Source organism: Gadus chalcogrammus, chromosome 2 (genome assembly GCF_026213295.1).
Source record: "Gadus chalcogrammus isolate NIFS_2021 chromosome 2, NIFS_Gcha_1.0, whole genome shotgun sequence".
NCBI classification, from domain to species: Eukaryota; Metazoa; Chordata; class Actinopteri; order Gadiformes; family Gadidae; genus Gadus; species Gadus chalcogrammus.
Window position 1 is genome coordinate 17,940,321 of NC_079413.1, and position 20,747 is coordinate 17,961,067.

The 20,747-nt window shown below is 44.6% G+C and overlaps 1 protein-coding gene and 1 non-coding gene across 3 annotated transcripts in view; one reads left to right on the forward strand and one right to left on the reverse strand.

Annotated features, from left to right (window-relative positions):
- Window positions 1–11,416, forward strand: part of LOC130376243 (growth factor receptor-bound protein 2) — a 57,671-nt gene extending 46,255 nt beyond the window's left edge. The window contains exons 4-6 of one of the 2 annotated variants that reach the window (XM_056583476.1): window positions 8,766–8,888; window positions 9,048–9,216; window positions 9,390–9,781. In XM_056583476.1, coding sequence (XP_056439451.1) covers window positions 8,766–8,888; window positions 9,048–9,216; window positions 9,390–9,575 — 478 coding nt within the window. In that variant the 3' untranslated portion in view covers window positions 9,576–9,781. Of the gene's footprint in view, window positions 1–8,765; window positions 8,889–9,047; window positions 9,217–9,389 lie in introns of both variants that reach the window. The other variant, XM_056583469.1, reaches the window with a different exon arrangement.
- A 9,233-nt stretch (window positions 11,417–20,649) lies between these two features.
- On the reverse strand, window positions 20,650–20,732 carry trnay-aua (transfer RNA tyrosine (anticodon AUA)). The gene has a single exon. It is a non-coding gene; the product is annotated as a tRNA-Tyr (tRNA).
- Window positions 20,733–20,747: the final 15 nt, after the last annotated feature.

Consider the following 20,747-nt stretch of genomic DNA (forward strand, 5'->3'; position numbering starts at 1 on the left):
ATATATAAAATTATATTATATTAATTTGCCTGATTCACGTCTCTACGTTGACGCGTGAACGCACAGTAAAACCGAAAAAAAACGTGTCTTTGGCGATCCTGAGATCGCGTTGTCTGAAATCGTGATTTCAATCAGAAAACGATAAATCGTTCAGCCCACCAGACTTCGCCGTGGCCTCGTCCGCTTCATGATTACATCGCCGTGTTCCAATATCCATACTATCCGTACTTACTAGTCTAAGTTTGAGTACGTAGGGCGTTCCGATTCAGATCGGGCGAAAATAAGTGTACTGAAAACTGTCAAATCACGAAGTGTGTGGCGATGGACACTTTTCGTACTCAACGGCAGCCATCTGGCTGCGTAGCGGAAGAGGGCGGAGCCAGGCTGAGCCAAAGTCGGCGTATTTTCCACATAGCCTGCATTAATAGTCATTTTATAGTTTTTATAGCTTTTTATAGCTGCTAGGCTTAAAGAGGTCACCGTTCAAAGCGGGATGTTTATTGCGGGGGAGGAGCCGCAAATTTAAATATTGCCCCCGTGTGGTAAAATGTTTATTGCACACTACATTAGTTTAATCTATGAAAATGTACGTAATCGACAAAATTCTTAACGATCAATTAGTCGATCGTCGATTAATCATGCCCATCCCTAGCCGATATATAGGACGATCACTAGTGCTCAGTGTGATGGAGATAAGGTGGTGCTCGCTGAGACGCCTGAAAGGATGCTGGCAAGTTCGAGCTACACACGCCGTCCGTTGATTGATCGACAGAATCACACTTCTGTGCGATAGGGGGATAATAACAAACAAACACAGTACCTGTGAGGTATTTCTGGCGAAAGCTTTGTTTATTGTAACTGAGCTGGGCTATACCGCTTCCTCACTACTAGGCTGAGGCGTGCTGGGTCCATAGCGTACCCGCCAATGGAAAAGCGACATTAGCCTCTGAGCGTCCAAACCTGACGAGTCAAACCCGAGGCTCCGTCTATCTTCATGCTGAGCGCTCCATACTTGAATTGGAGCATATCAGAATCGGCAGATTGACATTAGGGATGTAACGGTATGAAAATGTAACTGTGTTTAACTTATTGTGACCCAAATTATCCCGGTTTTCGGTATTATCGTGGTATTTTTAAAAGTGTGTTCAATATGTTCAGAAAGCACTGATAGGCCTACATAAACTGAAATAGTTTAAAAAAGTGTAATAGTGTTTATTATATTTATTTATATATTATACTATCAAAAGTGCAACATTTAACATCAAAGGAACCAGGGTTAAGCATGTAAATAGCATATTTATCAGGAACATTTACAGTACTGCAGGTTTAATCCAAACATTCAATACATGAAGAACAATATGTAAACAAATCAAAGAAACACCACGTGTCTTATTATAAACTTTTCTTTTATTAAAATGTAAAACTGTACACATGAACAATGTACAAGTAAACTTTAAAAAAATAGTGCATTGTGCGTTTAAAATAAATAGCCACTATAAACAAATTACAAAATTTACAATCATATGTAATCATATGTAAGTTTAGCTGTTTAGCTCAGAATATTAGCCGTTAGTAACCAGATAGATGCCTTCTTAATACATAGCCCAGAGCTATAGAGAGAGAGAGCTGCGACACGCTATGATCTCGCCGACAGGGTGGTCACGTGGTTGTCACGTGGTTCATGTAAGCCTCAATAGTTCCAAACACGCCGCGCTTTCAATGTTATTCTATGGGACGACAGCAGAGATTTCAATATGAATGGTAAATATGAATGAAAAAAACACATAAAAGTATTTGTCTGTTATTGCATTATTGCATATTTGTAAATGTCCGTTTTACATTTAGAGTGGTAGGGGGACAACAGGGGGACGATTTACCCTGTGCAGACTAACCCAGAGTTTTCGGTTCCACAGCAGCGGTTATGCATTAGTTCAATCAACTCGGGGTTGGTTAACCCAGGGTTGTGTGCGTCACCGCCAAACCTAAAAAGACGTGATGTATGGATCATGGAAACCCTGATCGAAATGGCGAAACGGGCCGCTTATTTCAATGAAATGGAACTTCAGGTTCTCCTGGGGAGCTATGACGAGGAGGACATTATCACAAGAAAAGGGAACGCTAAAGCCTCTGCAACCCGGAGAACCAAAGCCTGGCAGTGGATCGCTGACCGCGTAAATGCGTTAGTTAAACGTCAAAAGCATGATCCTTAATATTTGAGCCATGAATATATAAATATCCCAGTTAAGCATTCTTAAAGATCCTACCACATAACCCCTTTCTTCTAAAAAAATATATACTCCGATGGCTTCCAAGCGGTCAGCGGATCAAGTATAAAAATGAAGTATAAAAAACATACAAACTGGTAAGCTTTTCCCACCATCGTATTAGTATAAATTTAAATAAGCCATTTTTTTAAGCCAATCGTGAAAAGGCCGACAGTCGGCAGACTGGATCTGGCCCTCAAATTGTCTTGACCCTGGTGGAGGAGCTGTTAATAAACATAAATTCAGGGCGCCCTGGCATGGAGGGGGTACCCGGATGTACCTACCTCCTCAGAGAGTCAGGGGCCATACCCCACTGGTTGAATGTAGGTTTTTGTGTTTTCTTGTATTTTAGATTTTTTTTTGCCTTCGAAGTAACACATGCAAACCATGTGCTTGCCACAGCGCATACTATTCCAAATGTTTCTTTTTTTGGTAACTGGGTAGAAAACCTAAAAGTGACAATTCATCAACTTCACAGAATAATAATTGTTTTTTGTCTCTCCAATAATAAGTAAAAATAATAATATAAAAAAAATTGTGACAGTTGTAAATAAAATATTTTTTCTAAGCCTCAAGGATGTTTTGATGCCGAGTTTTGTTAAGTCACGCTCAGACTAGTGTCATTTGTATATTACAATTAAAAAAAAAAATCCCCCCGTGACACTGTCACCTTTTTTCCTCTGAGGAGTTTGCAGGTCTGAAGTATTACTCAGATAAGTTTTTAAGTTTGAGGGAAAGCTTCACGTTAACTTTAACCTTACATCTGTATTGAAATCAAAGTATTCAAGATGTTTTACCATGATCATTTGAAGATATGAGCCACACAAAGTATCAAATATATTAAAGAATAACAACTCATTACGCTTGGATGAATGAATAATATTTTTTTTTTATTAAACAATTAGTGTGACAACAAGAACAAGTGAGTGCGATTGTGTTAACAGATTCAACAATGGACACAGCAGGGAACATTATATACTTAGGGCAAACCATTAACATATAACGTTGCAAATATACTATACTTTATGCCATTACAATACTTATAATAGCCCTGAGCAAATTCAAAATTGGTTTAGATCAATGGTCATATCATGGTTGGCTGTAGTGTGCAGCGTTTGGATGCTCCAATCGGTCCGAAGAAATGGATGGCAATGGTCAGCCGTCAACTTACAAGTGACAGGGGTCAGCAACAGTCAAAAACTATGTAATGTAAGTAATGTTCACATCACTTGCTAGCATTTCAAAGGGCATAATAATTCTGTAGTTTAGAGAGTGTAGAGAATTATGAATTTTTCAATGATATTTGAAGTGCAATGGAAACTGATCTTACAAGCCTACCTACAGGTACACTTTGAAGATGACCAATTCACTGCCACAAAATGAGAAGGGATGTTGAAGTTGAGGCCCGATGCAGTCCCAACAGTTTTCATTCATCGCCCTAAGCCGAAGAGGAGGAAACCCCCTTCTGTGAGGGTGCCTCCAGAACCAAGTGCAACGGACCACACATATTGCGCCAAATTAAACTTCGGTGTGATCCATGCAGCTGACAATATTCCCCATTTCATGTAATTCAAGGATAGACTACACTCCTAATGAGATTACATAATTCATATTTGTACATTCAGTTTAAAAAACAACCAGAGGTCAGGGATTCTCTGAGGATTTGCACACAATGTAGATAATCGACACATTTCTACCCAATTAACAATTGCCGGTAGATCCATTGATACATTTTATTGGTTTCTGATTGTGGCAGCTGATTTAATTCACATTACAGAAATATTTAGCTTTAATTAATTTTCTTACATTGCCTTACATTGGAGATGACAGTAGTTGCAAAGGCAAAATACATATAACAGCAACATTACCTTGTAATTGTTAGAGATTGAGGGAAAAATTGAGGTTAATTTCAAGAGTGATGAAAAGGACATGACAGGAGACAGTGAGAGCAATCAAGAGGCCACTTTGCCAGGGGCAGGTGATCCAGGACCAGCTGCTCCAGGGACCAGACTGCCAGGGACTGATGGGGCGACTGTGGAGGACCTAATAAGGCAACTTAGGGCTCTTGTAAAACAAAAAATAATCAATTTGGCCCTAAGAAAGAGAAACAATTCAGTCAACAAGAAGTTAAGACGAAAAAGCCATACAGGTTAAATTCACCGCCCATCATAATCAGCATTGTTGAAGCGGCGGAATCTGTAGGGCTTCATGTGCTAACCATCACCCTTTCCAGGATATAATTAAACAAAGTTATTTCTACTAGCTATCGCATCATAAAACCCGTCCTTAAATCAACCTAAATCCTAGTAATCCAACATAAATAACTAACTAAATAAAAGTTAGATTCACCACTGAACTTCGTAATTGTTGGTGTAGATACCTTCACATGGCGAAGTCGAGCTAACAAACCAGCAGGCAATCGGTCGTCTACCAAGATAAATGTATACATAATTACGCTGTGCATTTACAAATAAATATCAGTATATGCATCATAAAGGGCCTCTGATACAATATAGACAGTTGACAATTCAAAACAGGTAGCCATTTAATCAATTTACCTCAGAAGTTACTCGACGGCCAGCAATGGAAATTAATGATCTCCTACGCCGTAAAATGGTTGTTTGGAACTATTCGAGGCTCCATACCCCGGAAGTAGGAGCTACAACGGAGTCCAATGGAAGTGTCGCCACTCTGTTATATCTACCACTCTGACATAGCCTATGCTGGTGGTGGGCACTGCTGTTGGACCCCCTCTCTGGACACACACCCCCTCTCTGGACACTAGGGGTGCAATGGATCACAAAACTCACAGTTCGGATCGTGTTACGGTTTTTGAGTCACGGGTCGGATCATTTTCGGATCAACAACAACAATAAGGATAAGACAAATGTGACTTTAAATAAAATCTTCAAATGTGTTAAAACAAAATAAAGTGAAAAATTAGGTAATAATCCTGCTTTAAGCATAGTCAATATTTTTAAAAAATTGAGGCATTATTCCTTTTTAACAAGGATAGTCAATTATCCCTAACCCTGGATTTACAATTCAGGATGTCTCTATTGCCTGGGGAGAGTTTAGAGTCTAGACTCTCCCAAGGCAATGCAGACATCCTCATCTGCTTTTTTTCCATCAAGTATGGTAGCGAAATACACTTTCTGTCGTGTTTTATTTGGCATTTTGTAAATCCATGGATTTCGGATGGAAGACTCATTGCAAGGGAGGTTGGTTGTAGTCTTTTCGCTCGGTTCTAGCCCTACTGTTGATACGGGGAACCAAGCGAATAGACCACAACCAAACATAAGCATGTCCGGTTCCGGTTTCCGTTTCAATGGGATTTACAGAACTCCAAATAAAACACAACAGAAACTGTATTTCGCTACGATACTTGATGATGGGCTGTTCTGCAACAAACAAATTTCTCCTACGGGGGATTAATAAAGTTGTAGCTTATTTTATCTTATCTTATGTTGTTAATACCGGAATTGTCCTTTACGCCTCGTTTCCACATACGTACATTCTCGTATGCGATCCAACCGTCTCCGACCGAAAGTCCATTCATTCCTATGTGATTCTCCGTAATGTCCGTTTTTCCTCCGAGACTCCTCCCCTCCGTAAAATATCTGTCCGGTATGTCCGTAATATACGTTCAAAAAATTAAACTTTCGCCGTCGTTTTACGGAGATACCGTATGAAAGTTTTTATGTTTTTCACAATACATGCAAGTACCTGGCAGGCCAAACTCCTCGCCGATCTCTTTCCAAGCCTGGTTGGTTTTGTTTTTATCTCTGTATATGTCGATCCTCATGTTCCAAAGTACCGGTCTCCTAAAAACGGCCATTATCATACGCTCCCCCATCTTTTGTCCGTAAATAAATTCATGTCCGTACGTAAAACACTAACGACTCCTTCGGTAAATTTACGGAAGCACGGATACGATAAACATACGTATGTGGAAACGAGGCGTAAAACATGCGCTGATCACGTGAACGCACAACTTTTTTTCAGCCGATCCGCGGATCATTTGCGTCCCGAACTATGAGGGTTGATCCGTACGGATCCCGGGTAATCCGTCAACCGTTGCACCACTACTGGACACGCTCCCCTCTCAGGAGTACACCCTCTCTCAGACCACACATCCTCTCTCAGGACACACCCCCTGTCTCAGACCACACCCCCTCTCAGGTCTGCCTGCTACTGTTCCTGCAGAGGCCAGGAGCCCTTCTGTTACAGGGCTCGGCAGTTCAATGGCCCTTGACATATAGTGTGTGTGTTTTGGTTAATTGCCAGGCCATTCGTTTATCACACAGGAACAAAGGGAGAGCTGTCTGAATGTTGTCACTGGGCGTCAATCTCTTTCTACTTTATATGATTATATATTAACACTCAGCCCTCTGTCCCTCTTATTCAAAGGCTTCATTGGCCTGGAAAGAGCACATTCACACACACAAACAAGAACAACACTAATAATAAAATACACATATAAATAAAACATTCTAAAATACAAAATGTAACACACCTTTTTCAAGGTGTGTGCTTGTGTGTGTGTGTGTGTGTGTGTGTGTACACAGTGAAAAAGTGAACTGTGATGTTTTATGAGACGATGGTCACTTTAGGGCAGAGGTAAGCAAACTTCCCTGGAACTAGGTTGTAGAATGAGGTCTGCATCTCCCTCTCCTCTCCTCGTGTTGGCTTTTTGTATGTGTCTTTCACCACCTCACACGCCGGGGGGGTAATAAAAGCATTGCTCGGAGCCGCGGCGGGCCGCTGTCCTCCAGGCTAATGCCTTTATCGTGTCCGCTCCTCCAGAGAACCTCCTCTCTCTGACGGCTGATCCACGGCCAGCTGCTCAGACTGTCACCACACTGGGGCCACTCGGGGACACGCACGCGCTACTGGGCACTCTGATACACGCTCACATGCACCCGATCATGCATGAAGCGACTCCGCACACTAACATGCACTTCATCTCCAGACACACATTCATATAGACCCTTGCACACTCCCTTACGTGCACAATACACACACATGCACGCGCGTCTGTCTGCCGGTGTCACGCGAAAATTGTACCGGCCTACGTCATCAGTTGTTTACATCTTGACAACCTGTCTGGCAACAGACGACGCGATCGTCTGTTGCCGGGCAGGTTGCAAAAAACATTCGGCTCATGTTTCCAAAAGACGAAATAACATAAAACAGATAAAGGATCGCTAGATAACACTTGTTTTTACTTTATATTTGTATTGTATTTAATTGTTTAATCGAATAGCAACAGACGTTGCTATTCACTCCTTTATGCTGGAGTGGAAAGTACGGTACCGGGACGGAGTAAGGCCGTGACGTACAAGTTGTTCTGTGCTGTGATTGGCTGAAGAGAAATAGTTAATTCGCTGCGTCCTAAAACTGGACCTTGCGATTTGACATGTTCAATCTCTGGCGACTCCTTGCAACTCCTTGCAACGACCCGTTCACACCGCCCCTGCGACGTTCTAAAACCATCTTGTTGCAAGCCGTTGCAAGGTGAATCTTTGGTCTGAACTGGGCTTAAGTCTTTCACTTGCTCAATGCACTGGCACAGCAGATCTATGGGCCGATAGTCATTTGGTGATAGCGATAGATAGATTTGTGTGTCATCAGCATAGCAATGATGTTCAATATTGTTATTTTGCATGATTTGCCTGAGTGGGAGCATGTAGATGTTGAATAAAGATGGTCCTAAGATCGATCCTTGTGGGACTCCACATGTCACGTTGGTTGATTCTGATACAAAGTCGCCAACAAAGTAGTTCCTATTTTAGTAGGTAGGACCTGAACCAATTTAAGACTGTGCCTGAAACGTCATTATTTGACACTTTAGTATGGTTAAACATGGCTATCAATCAATTATAACAACGTTTATAGGTCATAAAAGTCGAAAAAGCATTATAGGTGGGCGTGCATGAACCATGAACCAACCTGTCGGCGGCTGGCTGTAAACAGTGTCGCGCCTACGAGTGACGTATTAACCGCGCGACTCAACGAATCGATGACAAAATTCGTTGCCAACGATTTTAGTAATAGATTTTTATTGATTTTATCGATTCGTTGTTGCAGCCCTGATATCATGCAACACTCCAACAATCATCAACAGAAACATAAACCCAGTAGAGACAGAGATAAAGACAGGGCAGGCATCTTTCTGCCTTTCATAAGGAGGAAAATCCTCAGAGTTCCTTATTTTCGGGGAGGGAGCGACCTTTTCCGGCCTTTATGTATTCAATCATTTTAGTGACTGTTTACACCCCTGTGTCTCCGTCTCCCCCTCGCCCCCTCACCCTGTGTTGTGTGTGTGTGTTTGTCTGTCACCCCCTCACCCTGTGGTGTGTGTGTGTGTGTGTGTGTGTGTGTCTCCCCCTCTCTCTGTCTCCCCCTCACCCTGTCTCTCTGTCTCCCCCTCACCCTGCTGTGTGTGTGTGTGTGTGTGTGTGTCTCCCCCTCACCCTGTGGCTCTGTCGCCCCCTCCAGGTGGTTCTTCGGTAAGATCCCGCGGGCAAAGGCCGAGGAGATGCTGAACAAGCAGCGGCACGACGGAGCCTTCCTGATTCGGGAGAGCGAGAGCGCACCGGGAGACTTCTCCCTCTCTGTCAAGTACGTGGAGCCACTACCAACACCACCCTCTGACCCCCACCACCCTCTGACATAACCCTCTCCCTTGAAATGGCTGTCTGTCTCTCTCTCCCCTGATGGCGGCGCTCTCTCTCTCTCGCTCTCTCACTCTCTGATGGTAGTGCTCTCCCTCCCCCTCAGGTTCGGTAACGACGTGCAGCACTTCAAGGTGCTCCGTGACGGCGCGGGGAAGTACTTCCTGTGGGTGGTGAAGTTCAACAGCCTGAACGAGCTGGTGGACTACCACCGCACCACCTCGGTGTCCCGCAACCAGCAGATCTTCCTGCGCGACATCGAGCAGGTGGCCCAGGTCAGAGAGACGCACACACAGAGACGCACACACACGGGCACGCACATGCACACAAACAGAAACACATACACTCAGAGCTTTTTGGTTTTAATTTGCACTCATAGGTTCTAATGTTCTCCCCTCTTTGGTCCATCCCTCTCGATCCTCCCCTCCCCCCCGTTGCCACGGCGCAGCATCCCACGTACGTGCAGGCGCTGTTCGACTTCGACCCCCAGGAGGAAGGTGAGCTCGGGTTCCGGCGCGGCGAGTACATCCAGGTCCTCGACAACTCGGACCCCAACTGGTGGAAGGGCGGCTGCCATGGCCAGACCGGCATGTTCCCCCGCAACTACGTCACGCCCGTCAACAGGAACATGTAGAGGCCGGCTCTGCCTCCGCCTCCTCCACCGACGCCGCCATCGACACCACCACCACCATCATAGTCCCTCCAGAACTGACCCCCGCCCCCCCTGATCAGAGAAGACCCCTGGCCTGGGAGCAGAGAGAGGGGGGAGAGAGGGGTACCTCTCAGACTGCTGAGGACATCCTGTCGCAGCTCCAACGCCATTGGTCTGGTGGGGGGGGGGGGGGGGGGGGAGTGGCCACAACCAAAACAGGAAAAGCTCCGCGCTGCCGACTGAAGAGGAATGATTGGATGTCCTGACTCCGCCCCTCCAGCTCCAGGCCCCTCCCCGTTCACATGCCCCTCCCACATCCCTCTGCTTTATATTTTCTTGCCGTGCCTCGCCGCATGCCCCTCCTCCGGTCGCCCACGACGACGACTCAACGCATCAACCTAACTACGTTTTAAAGAAGAAAATGAAATTACAGTAAAAATGTAAAAAGAAAAAAAAGATTAGATGGCACAACAAAAAAAGGCTGAAGGTGGAGACCGAGCGTCCATCTTGTTCTCAGCGGCCATCTTGTGCTCGGCGGCCATCTTGTGCGCGGCACCGTGCTCCTCAGTGTTGTACCAGCTTCAGGCTGTATAAATAAATCAAGTATAGAGAGAATCCATTTTTTAAGAATATATATTATATATTTGTATGTGTTTGTCCGTTTTACCTCTCATCACAACTTTTTCTTTTTAATTTGTAAATTATGTTTGATTTCATGTTTATTCCTGAGAAAGACCCCCTTGTAGCGCTAGGAATACTGAGACGTCAGTGTGTTATTGTTATCCTTACCCCCCGCCCCCCCCCGGCTCATTAAAGCTTGTCTGCTGAACACGAGCGTCTGAACCATGTTGTTAAACGATGAATAAAGCTCTCCTCCTCCTTCCTGTCCATGATGTGATCGGATAAGAGCCTGAAAGAGCTCCTCTATCCACTGAGAGGGCTTGAACCAGGGCCTCTAACGAGGCTCTTAACTAGGCTCGAACCGGGGCCTCTTAACGAGGCTTGAATAAGGGCCTCTAAGGAGCCTTCTCGTGGGTCCTTAACAAGGCCCCTAAAGAGGCTCTAATCAAGTCCCTAAATTAGGCTCTTAAAGAGGCCCCTAACGAGGCTCTTAAGTTCCCAGCAAGTCAGAGCTCGTGTCTCCGCACTCTTCTAGAGCTCTGAGTGTGCCCCCACCACTGTGCATCAAGGCGGGTTGGTCGACTCCCTGGGCGGTGAATGTAGCCTAACGAGTCTGTAAACATCAAGGGGGTCAGCCATGTCTTGGCATGCCCCCCCTCCCCTGGCAAGCCCCCCCCTCCCTCGGCATGCCCCCTCTCCCCGTGTTAAAATCTATGTCAATATTCCAGAGGGAGAGAGAACCTCTAGAGGCAGTCGTCATGCCAACGCCATGCACATGCGCGTGTACTCGTTCATCCTCTTCCTGTGGTCGCCGAGGGCAACAGAGACGGCATGGGGGGGGGGTCACCTGTGAAGCCACGCCCACACGCCCCCGCAACTCAAATGATAACAAAAGAGATTGTCTTTTATGCTTCAAAATGAATTTAACAAAGTTGTGTGAGGCGACGTGAATAATGTAAAAGAAAAATAATGGGAAAAAAGATAAGAACGTGTCTGTCTGTCGGCGTGTGTGCAGCACTTTCTCTGTTGAGCGTTCTGGTCTCACGTCCGGTCCGTGTGTGTTTGTGTTTTTGTGCTTTTACGTTGTCGTTCTCTCTGAGTGCCTTTTTCTCTCTGGTCGGTCAGTGTTTCTGACCTCTGACCTACCCCCCAACGCGACCAGGGCGACAAACTATGTACAGAATAATTCAAGATGTATGATCGACCCCCCCCCCCCCCCCCCCCCCCCCCCCGCCCACGACCCCGACCTCTCCTGACCTTTACCCACATGAAACATTCTTTATTTAAGTGTCTGTCGCCTTCTTTTACCTAATGATATTGTTTTATTTCCTGCTTTTTTTATTTGCATTTTTTTTGTTTTTTGTTTTTCATTAATAAAATGCAATTATTAAAAAAAAAAAGCTCCAGTGGCTGTGGCCTCTGATTGTATCGACCGTTCTCTCGTCAGATAGTTCCACTACCTGTTGAACTGCACACCTGTGGTGGCGCTACTAGCTGTACTAAAAGCCTACGGCTCCTTTAAACGCGTCTGCATAATTGAATTGTACGTCATGAGCGACTTGAGCAACCAAAGCAGAAAAGAAATATTCGCAGCGAAACTTGACGCTTTGGTCGCTCCTGGTGTGGACTTACAGTAAGGGTTTAGTTTGTTAATGCAAGAGGTTTTTTGGATATGTTGGCGAAGTAAAAATTATGTTCAGAACCTTGATTTAAATAATTAACATTGCAAATGAAAATCAAAGTGGCAGTGGTTATGAAAGGACTGTGGGGGGGAGGGAGGAGGGGGGGTTAAAGGGTTAAAGTAAAATTTATATTAATAAATTTAAAACACTCGTCGCAGGTCACATTTTGTTGTGCACGTCTTGCGGTCATGGGCTTGCGGTGACCTCCGTCATCAACAGGGAGGATGCTAAGGCCCATTCACACCCTACGGTAAATACGGATATGGACAATTTCGTCTGGTCCCGGAGGTATTTCGTCCGTCAATGGGTCCGTTGCCTCTGAGCTTACGAATCCGGAGTGCTACGGGAGAAACGGAGCAATACCACCGGAAATCGAGGCGGCTGTATAGAGTGGCGAAGTTCCGCCCCTTCCGGTAGAGCTCATGGGACCTATGAGATCGAAAAATATGAATGGGTGTCAATGGAGAGAAAATAATTATTTTCTGGTCCCAGTCTTTATATGCCCTGGATTACACATATGTTTGTGGATTTAAATGATAATTTTTCATGCAAAGAAAACTAAAAAATTGCGTGAAGAAGTTTGATAATTTTAGGTTTTATGTGAGGCCGCTTTGTGAACTACAGCTCTCCGCTGCTCTCGACGCATATGATATACGTCACCACACCCGCACTTGGAACTCGGAAAAGAGATGGCACATAGAGATGGCACATAACAAAAACTCTCCACATGCCCCGACTTATAGTGGTTTTCACCTCTTTCTATGCTTTTATCCTTGCCTTGAAAAAAAGTGGTGAAGTGGAGCAGAGAGATCGCCATCTCTGTGCCGAGTTCCAAGTGCGGGTGTGGTGACGTATATCCTATGCGTCGAGAGCAGCGAAGAGCTGTAGTTCACAAAGCGGCCTCACATAAAACCTAAGATTATCAAACTTCTTCATGAAAATTTTTAGTTTTCTTTGCATGAAAAATTATCATTTAAATCCACAAACAACATATGTGTAATCCAGGGCATATAAAGAATGGGACCAGAAAATAATTATTTTCTCTCCATTGACACCCATTCATATTTTTCGATCTCATAGGTCCCATGAGCTCTACCGGAAGGGGCGTGACTTCGCCACTCTAGAGTCAAAAGTCAGACCATTCGCGAAAATAGAGAAAATAGAGTAGTATAATATCTGCTATGTTATATATACATATATATATACATATATACATACATACATATATACATACATATGAAAACGGCTAATAAAACGTTTGAAGTGGCGTTTCGAAAAGAGAAAAATTACATTTTTTTAGTACATGGCATAAAGATAATTATGAGCCTTTGATTGATATCCAGTCATTTTTTGCGGAGACACATTCCTGTTCCCCACTTGTATTGGAGTGAACGGAGATATCTACTTCTGGGCTCTATGAATCGAGTGCCATGCCGTAATTCCGACGCCTCATTGTTCCGACGTCTCAATAGCCGCGTTTACATGGACACATCTATGCCGCATGGTCATTTATACAACGGGGGACCTAAATCCAGCGATCTGATTGGTTCCCAACTGTTGTATAATGAGCGTATACATAACTGCTATGACGCCCGATCATTTTGTGAAAGTTTGCATATCACTCCGCGCCTGGAAGTATAAACAGTTACAAAGTAAAACATATGTTGGATGATGGAGAGCGTGTAAATGTTGTTACTCCGGGAGTGAGCAAGGCGATGGAGAGACTAACGAAAGCTTAGGCACACGGCGAGTGAACTGCTCCATAGGATAAATTGCCGGCGAACCGCTCTATCGGAGCCTTCTCTCGGAGGGACGCTAAAGTGTGTTGCATAGCGACCGTCGATGCATAGCGGCAGCCAGGAGGGACTACTTTTTTGTATTCTTTAATTAAACGGCTATTTTGACTTTCTTGGTTTCTTTTTAAATGTAGTGTGTCTATGACTTTCGTTTCGCCATAATAGTAACCGTTGTATAAAAGCAAGAGATCAGTTCAGTCAGTGGCATGTGCTCATTATACCACTGTGAAGGGGGTCGCCGGCCCTCCGCTGCGCGTCGGGGCCGGACAACGCCCCTTAACAGTGGTATAATGAGCACATACCACAGCCTGGCGTGATCTATTGCTTAAGTATACGCCTCATTCGGAATACAATTATCTGTTCGGCATAGATTCTATGCCGAATAGAATAGGTGGTGCAGTCCGTTTTAAATCGCCATGTATACACTTATTCCGCATAGATTGGGGTTTAACTTAGAGCAGCCGCAGTAGTTCACTGAGCTCCGTCGATACTTTTAAGCACACCGAACTTCACCGCTGTCAAGGAAAGTGGATTTATTGCCTGATTCACGTCTTTGTTATCACTCCGTAAAAGTAGTCCGGTAAGCGTGTCCGGTTGCTAAGCGACGGGACATGGGTGTTTATTAATGAGGTGTCCGCGCGCGTCCGAGATAACTGTAAATTAGTAGGCTACTACTAGTACTTTTGCAGGCTGAACGTTAAAATACTTCTTAACTTATGGCCGGTTCAGACTACACGATTCTCAGACATTCCTCCACGATTTACCATGTCACACTATACGATCGCAGAGTCAGGAAATCGGGGCTTGTCTCGTCGTAAAACTGGCCACACTACAAGATTCTCAGACATTCCTCCACGATTTAACATGTCACACTTTAAGCGTCTTATCGTTCGATTAGAGTACCATATTAAGCGCTATATAGGCCTACATTTTATTTATTATTATTATTATTACTATACGATCTCAGAGCCAGGAAATCGGGGCTTGTCTCGTAGTAAGACTGGCCACACAACAAGATTCGACGGTGCGATGCTCTCTACTTTGTATCATTCACGTTTGCACGTTTGTTTATATCTGCTCAATGCGGCAATTCCTCACAGTAGTTGCGTTGCGCGTGACATGAACTATAAAAAGTAGACGCAGCAACAACGTAGCCTGGCAACACAGCCAGATCTTCTTGATCGAATTAATTTTTGCGGTTGTTACTCCTAATCAGCGTAGTGCAGTGAAGGCAGTTGGTAAACACTGCGCGTGAGCTCCAGCTGTTCGCGGGCTTCCCTCACGCAACTGGGGGCGTGGTTCCCTCATGTCATGTTATTAAAGGATCTATCTATCTATCTATCTATCTATCTATCTATCCGCGTTTACATGGACACATCTGTTCCGCATAGATTTCTATGCGGAACAGAAAATGATCATGTATAGGCCTACGCCTCATTCGGAATACAATTATCTGTTCGGCATAGATTCTATGCCGAATAGAAGTGGTGGTGTAGTCCGTTTTAATCGCCATGTATACACTTATTCCGTATAGATTGGGGTTTAATTTAGAGCAGCCGCAGTAGTTCGCCATTGGTCCACTGAGCTCCGTCTGTACTTTTAATCACACCGAACTTCACCGCTGTCAAGGAAGTGGATTATTGCCTGATTCACGTCTTTGTTATCACTCCGTAAAAGTAGTCCGGTAAGCGTGTCCGGTTGCTTAGCGACGGGACATGGGTGTTTATTAATGACGTGTCCGCGCGCGTCCGAAATAACTGTAAATGAGTAGGCTACTACTAGTACTTTTGCAGGCTGAACGTTAAAATACTTCTTAACTTAGAGAGATGGCATCTGCAGTAGTGCGCAATTGGACCTTCGAGGATTCCTGGTCACTAAATTCCCGTAAGACCACTCTCTCCCACCAGTCTTGGCTGCGGACTCGCATCCAAATTCCTCTTGTTTGCGGCGGAGCTTAGGGTAAATATAAAGATCTGACGAGAAATTGACGTTGCTGCGCTGTCCTACTCCTTCTTAATTGAAGGAGCAGGCAGAGAAAAGCTCTCTCCTGCTGTGCTTTCATTAAAATCAAATTTAAAATCCCCGATAGTGATAAGACATCCATTATGTCGCCGCCGGTCCAGAGATGTGTCAGGTGTGCGCGAGAGACATAACGGACACTTTTGTTACTGCCATGTATACAGTACATTCGGAACACATTTTAGGAACAGATCTATGCCGCATAGAAATCTATGCGGATCAGATGTGCCATGTAAACGCGGCTTATGTCAACAATGTATACGTCATGCGATTCCCCAAAAAATTCTGACATGCCAAACATTTCGTCGTGGGGTTTTCGAACGTCGCAGACGAAAACATCGCAGATCGCAAGCATGTCACATTACAAGACCTCGTCTCGTCGCCGACTCCTCAAAATCGTGTACGATTCGCAAATTCGTCTGCGACGAAAGAATCGGGGAAAATCGGGCTGAAATCGTGTAGTCTGACCGGGCCATTAGAGAGATGGCAGCTGCAGTAGTGCGCAATTGGACCTTCGAGGATTCCTGGTCACTAAATTCCCGTAAGACCACTCTCTCCCACCAGTCTTGGCTGCGGACTCGCATCCAAATTCCTCTTGTTTGCGGCGGAGCATAGGGTAAATATAAAGTTCTGACGAGAAATTTACGTTGCTGCGCTGTCCTCCTCCTTCTTAAAGAGGACTTATTATACCACCAGGTGTGAGTGTGATTAGCCTTACAAGCCGTTTCGAAAATCGGCCTAATATGACATCACTAGTGGGTGTGTCCACCTAGATCTGCGCTGGATAGATGAGCAATGTTTACTTCAGTCCACTGGGTAGGCTGGTCGATAGATCTATCCAGCACAGATCTAGGTGGACACACCCACTAGTGATGTCATATTAGGCAGATTTTCGAAACGGCTTGTAAGGCTAATCACACTCACACCTGGTGGTATAATAAGTCCCCTTTAATTGAAAGAGCAGGCAGAGAAAAACTCTCTCCTGCTGTGCTTTCATTAAAATCAAATTTAAAATCCCCGATAGTGATAAGACATCCATCATGTCACCGCCGTTCCAGAGACGTGTCAGGTGTGCGCGAGAGACATAACGGACACTTTTGTTACTGCCATGTAAACAGTACATTCGGAACACATTTTAGGAACAGATCTATGCCGCATAGAAATCTATGCCGCATAGATCTGCCATGTAAACGCGGCTAATGGTCCGAAATATTTCCCATTAGATCGACATGCCACTATGCCGACGGTTGAATGTTCCAAAACGGAACCCATTGGTCCGAAGGTCCGTTCGTCCGACTTTTCAAAAAGGAGGCGCATTAGGCCGACGGTTCAATATGCCGAATAGGCCAAGGCGCAATTCCACATGCGTTATTATGAAACCAAAAATAAAAGACGATGTAGGCTAAGTTCCAGCAGTGCACTTCACCAAGCCAGACTGTTGCTGTAGGCTTGAACGGTCACAAGAGGTGAATTTATGAAGCGCACGTTATACAAGGAATTATAGCCACTTTTCCCGCAAAGAAGTCAAACGGTGAGTGAAAAACAAATAAAAATGTTATCTTTAGTAGCTAGCTATGTGTGGCCCTATATGTGTTGTTTACTGTGTTTGCAGTGGGCTTTTAGTCTAAATAATTTCGCTGTTATTGATTTAGTCAAACTTATAGGCCTACCTCATACCGTGTACTTAGTCAAGTGTGTGTGTGTGTGTGTGTGTGTGTGTGTGTGTGTGTGTGTGTGTGTGTGTGTGTGTGTGTGTGTGTGTGTGTTGAGAATTAGACCTCCGCTGAAACACTGTGTCGAAGTGAAGCGTTGTCACTTAGCTCTCCAATATTCATCGTGAACGTGATATGTAGGCCTAGGTTGTATTTTGGAGAGAATGAGAGAGAGCGAGAGAGCAAGAGAGAGCGAGAGAGAGCAAGAGCGCGAGCGAGGTATAAAACTCTTAATATGTAGGCCTATTCGGCATATTGAACCGTCGGCCTTATGCGCCTCCTTTTTGAAAATTCGGACAAACGGACCTTCGGAACAATGGGTTCCGTTTTCGTAACATTGAACCGTCGGCATAGTTGCATGTCGATCTAATGAAAAATATTTCGGACCATTGAGACGTCGGAACAATGAGGTGTAGGGATTACGGGCAGGCCCCATGAATCAAGGGACCCGTCCACAGCCCGCTTAAACAGCTGCAATACCAGGCTTGGCCGCGGAGCACTGGTGGATTGCAGAAGTGTGCACTGTTCCTGGGGGCTTGCTTGAAACAAACGGCACTCACGAGGTAAGCTGGAGGTTGTATTGATGTAAAATGTTTCATTTCCTTGATCAATTTTTTTTTTATTAATTTTGAATGTTACATTTTCTATGTTAATCCCAAATAAATTGTGGACATTCCTAAACGAAAGCTAGTTTTCGCGGTTATTCAGCTTTTTCTCCTCCGGAAAAACACGACCGCATTGCATTGTGGTATACGGGAGTAGCGTGTAGGGAACATCGTATGTCCACTCACATTTTGGGAATTTAACTGCACTATATATGAAATTAACCACTGAGAATTCGAACACCACTACAAAATGGCGAGCACCCTATTTAGTGCACTCAGACATGCAAACGGCGCGCTTTTTGGCGCGAGTCGCTTTTTTATCATACATTTTGGGGACCTGTGTGGTTAGTGCAGATCCGAAGAGTTTTTCTTTTGGGGGGGGGGGGGGGGGGGGGGGTGTCGATCGGTGCGTCGATCGGTGCTCTGATTGACTGACCCCCGTGCCTTCGAGGTAAAGAAAAGTGATTCCGGAAATGATTTTGTTTTGGGACCAATCACAGCCCTTGCCGTTGCGTCAAAATATTGGATGCGCATAGCGCACGGTAGAGCTTGGATCGGGCTCAGAAAATCCAGCCCGACCCCGAGCCCGTGCACGTTCTGTCCGAGCCCGGCCCGACCCGACACATTAACTGTAATTAGGAGCCCTAGCCCGATTCAACTCGACAATTATTTTAACATATATGTAACTTTGTACACATTTGTTACTAGGCTTACTCAGCTAAATATATATGTAAGGGATAATGTATAGAACGCCGGTCATTATCGGGAAAATAAGACCCGATAGGGCGAACAGTACACCGACGCGCAGCAGAGGCGTCTTGCTTCGCCCTGAAGGGGCTTATTTTCGATAATGACCGGCGACGTTCTATACATGATCCCGCTTATTACACGGCTACTTGCCAAAGATAAAAAAATAACTTCACATGGTGCGCCTTTTTACAATTTATTCGTTACCAGCATTCATTCATCATTTTTTCACAATGTCTTGTTTTTAAAAGATTTATGATGACTTTATGCTCTGTAAGGTGACTTTGGGTGCCTTGAAAGGCGCCTCTAAATTAATGTATTATTATTATTATTCGTAGTGTTGATCAGCAGAGCAATAATAAATTGTCCGCAAAGATGGTGACGTCACTTAGCAACGGAAGACACTGGGGTTAACAAGTCACCGGACTAGCTTCCAAAGTGAACGGAGCGTTCCACGGCATTGAGAAGACCTGTGTAATAAAGGCCTATTATATTTCTGTTTATGGCATAGATTTCTCCTCAGATTAGGCCAATAAACCAATGATACAAATAAAAATAAAAACGCTCGATCAAAAGCCCGGCCTGACCCGGCCCGAGGATAGTGGGGGGAAATATCGGAGAAGGATGCACTTATTGTACAGCAGGACGCAGGGTGCAAGTGCAGTTGGAAGTGGTCATCATGGCTAATATTAGAAGGCACGATTAAGGTGAATACAGTGAAGCATAACTTTCCACTGTCTGACTTTTTCAAAAAAAATTAGAAAAAAGGATGTGCTAAATGCACACTCTGCATTAAAGAAATTAATTATGCCAGCAGGGTTGTACATGCCCTGTATGCACACTGTAAGGCAGACATTCATCGGAGGAAAGTGACAACAACAATAAGTACACAAAGTATTGCACAGCTTCTCCGAAACCCTCTTCCAGAAACCCCCTAAGCAGCAGATAAGATCAGGGAGAGTGCCAGGCCTACACTGCCAGTACCTGTACCTGTGATCACATATCCAATGCAGAGGTGTGTGTTTGTGAAAATAAATTAACTTAGTTTAAAAAGTCACTTTAACTGAGTAACTAATATATTTTTTATCTTTCTAGGCATATAGCATAGGCCTTCTCATGATAATAGGATATCATGCCGTCATATTTTTTCAGACTTCGGGTAGCTCTCTCTTTTTTTGTCATACATGTGTTTGCATCCCTGGCACTATATCCGTGATAGGGAACGATTTCGAACACAGCTAGTGTGTAGTATGTAATGAAGAACACGTGTTCTTCATTACACGGTGGCAGTCAATTATATGCATTGAGCTGACGCTTTTGGTAGCTAATGAATGTCATTTTCTGCCACCGTGTGATGTCAAACACGCTTGGCGCGGTGCCCAACACACGTGTCCACTGTGTTGACGACCTGCAGCGCTTTGCTGCCCCCATGTGTCTGACAAGTAGGTGGTTTATCACGGTGCTGACCTCGTGTGGGGACCAGTAGGCGGTGTAGCGTGGTGCTGCCCCCGTGTGGTGACGAGTGTGCGGTGCGGGGCTTTGCTGCCTCAGTGTGGTGACAAGTGGGCGGTGCACCACTGTGAGGGAAAAACGTGCAATAAAACGTTGTTATCAATCGATAATCAGGTAAACCACAACGTTTACACAGCCAGTTAACCTTAATTCGAACAGCATTAAGCTGCTGGAGTGATGGTCGAAGATGTAAGCATTCTATTACTAGTTTGGTTCAGGTCTCATCTTTCAATGTTGAAATTGTTGTGATAATGTTCACCAAGTGGCCCGTGATTATATTATAGCGACGTAGTGGGTACATACATATCGATGTCCACAGCTACAACCACTCAAATAATTAATTTAAATTCAAAAATGTAATTCGTTGTCGGCAGGATTCGAACCTGCGCGGGAAGATCCCAATGGATTTATAGTCCATCGCCTTCGTCCACCACTCGGCCAAAGCACGGGCATAAAGGCC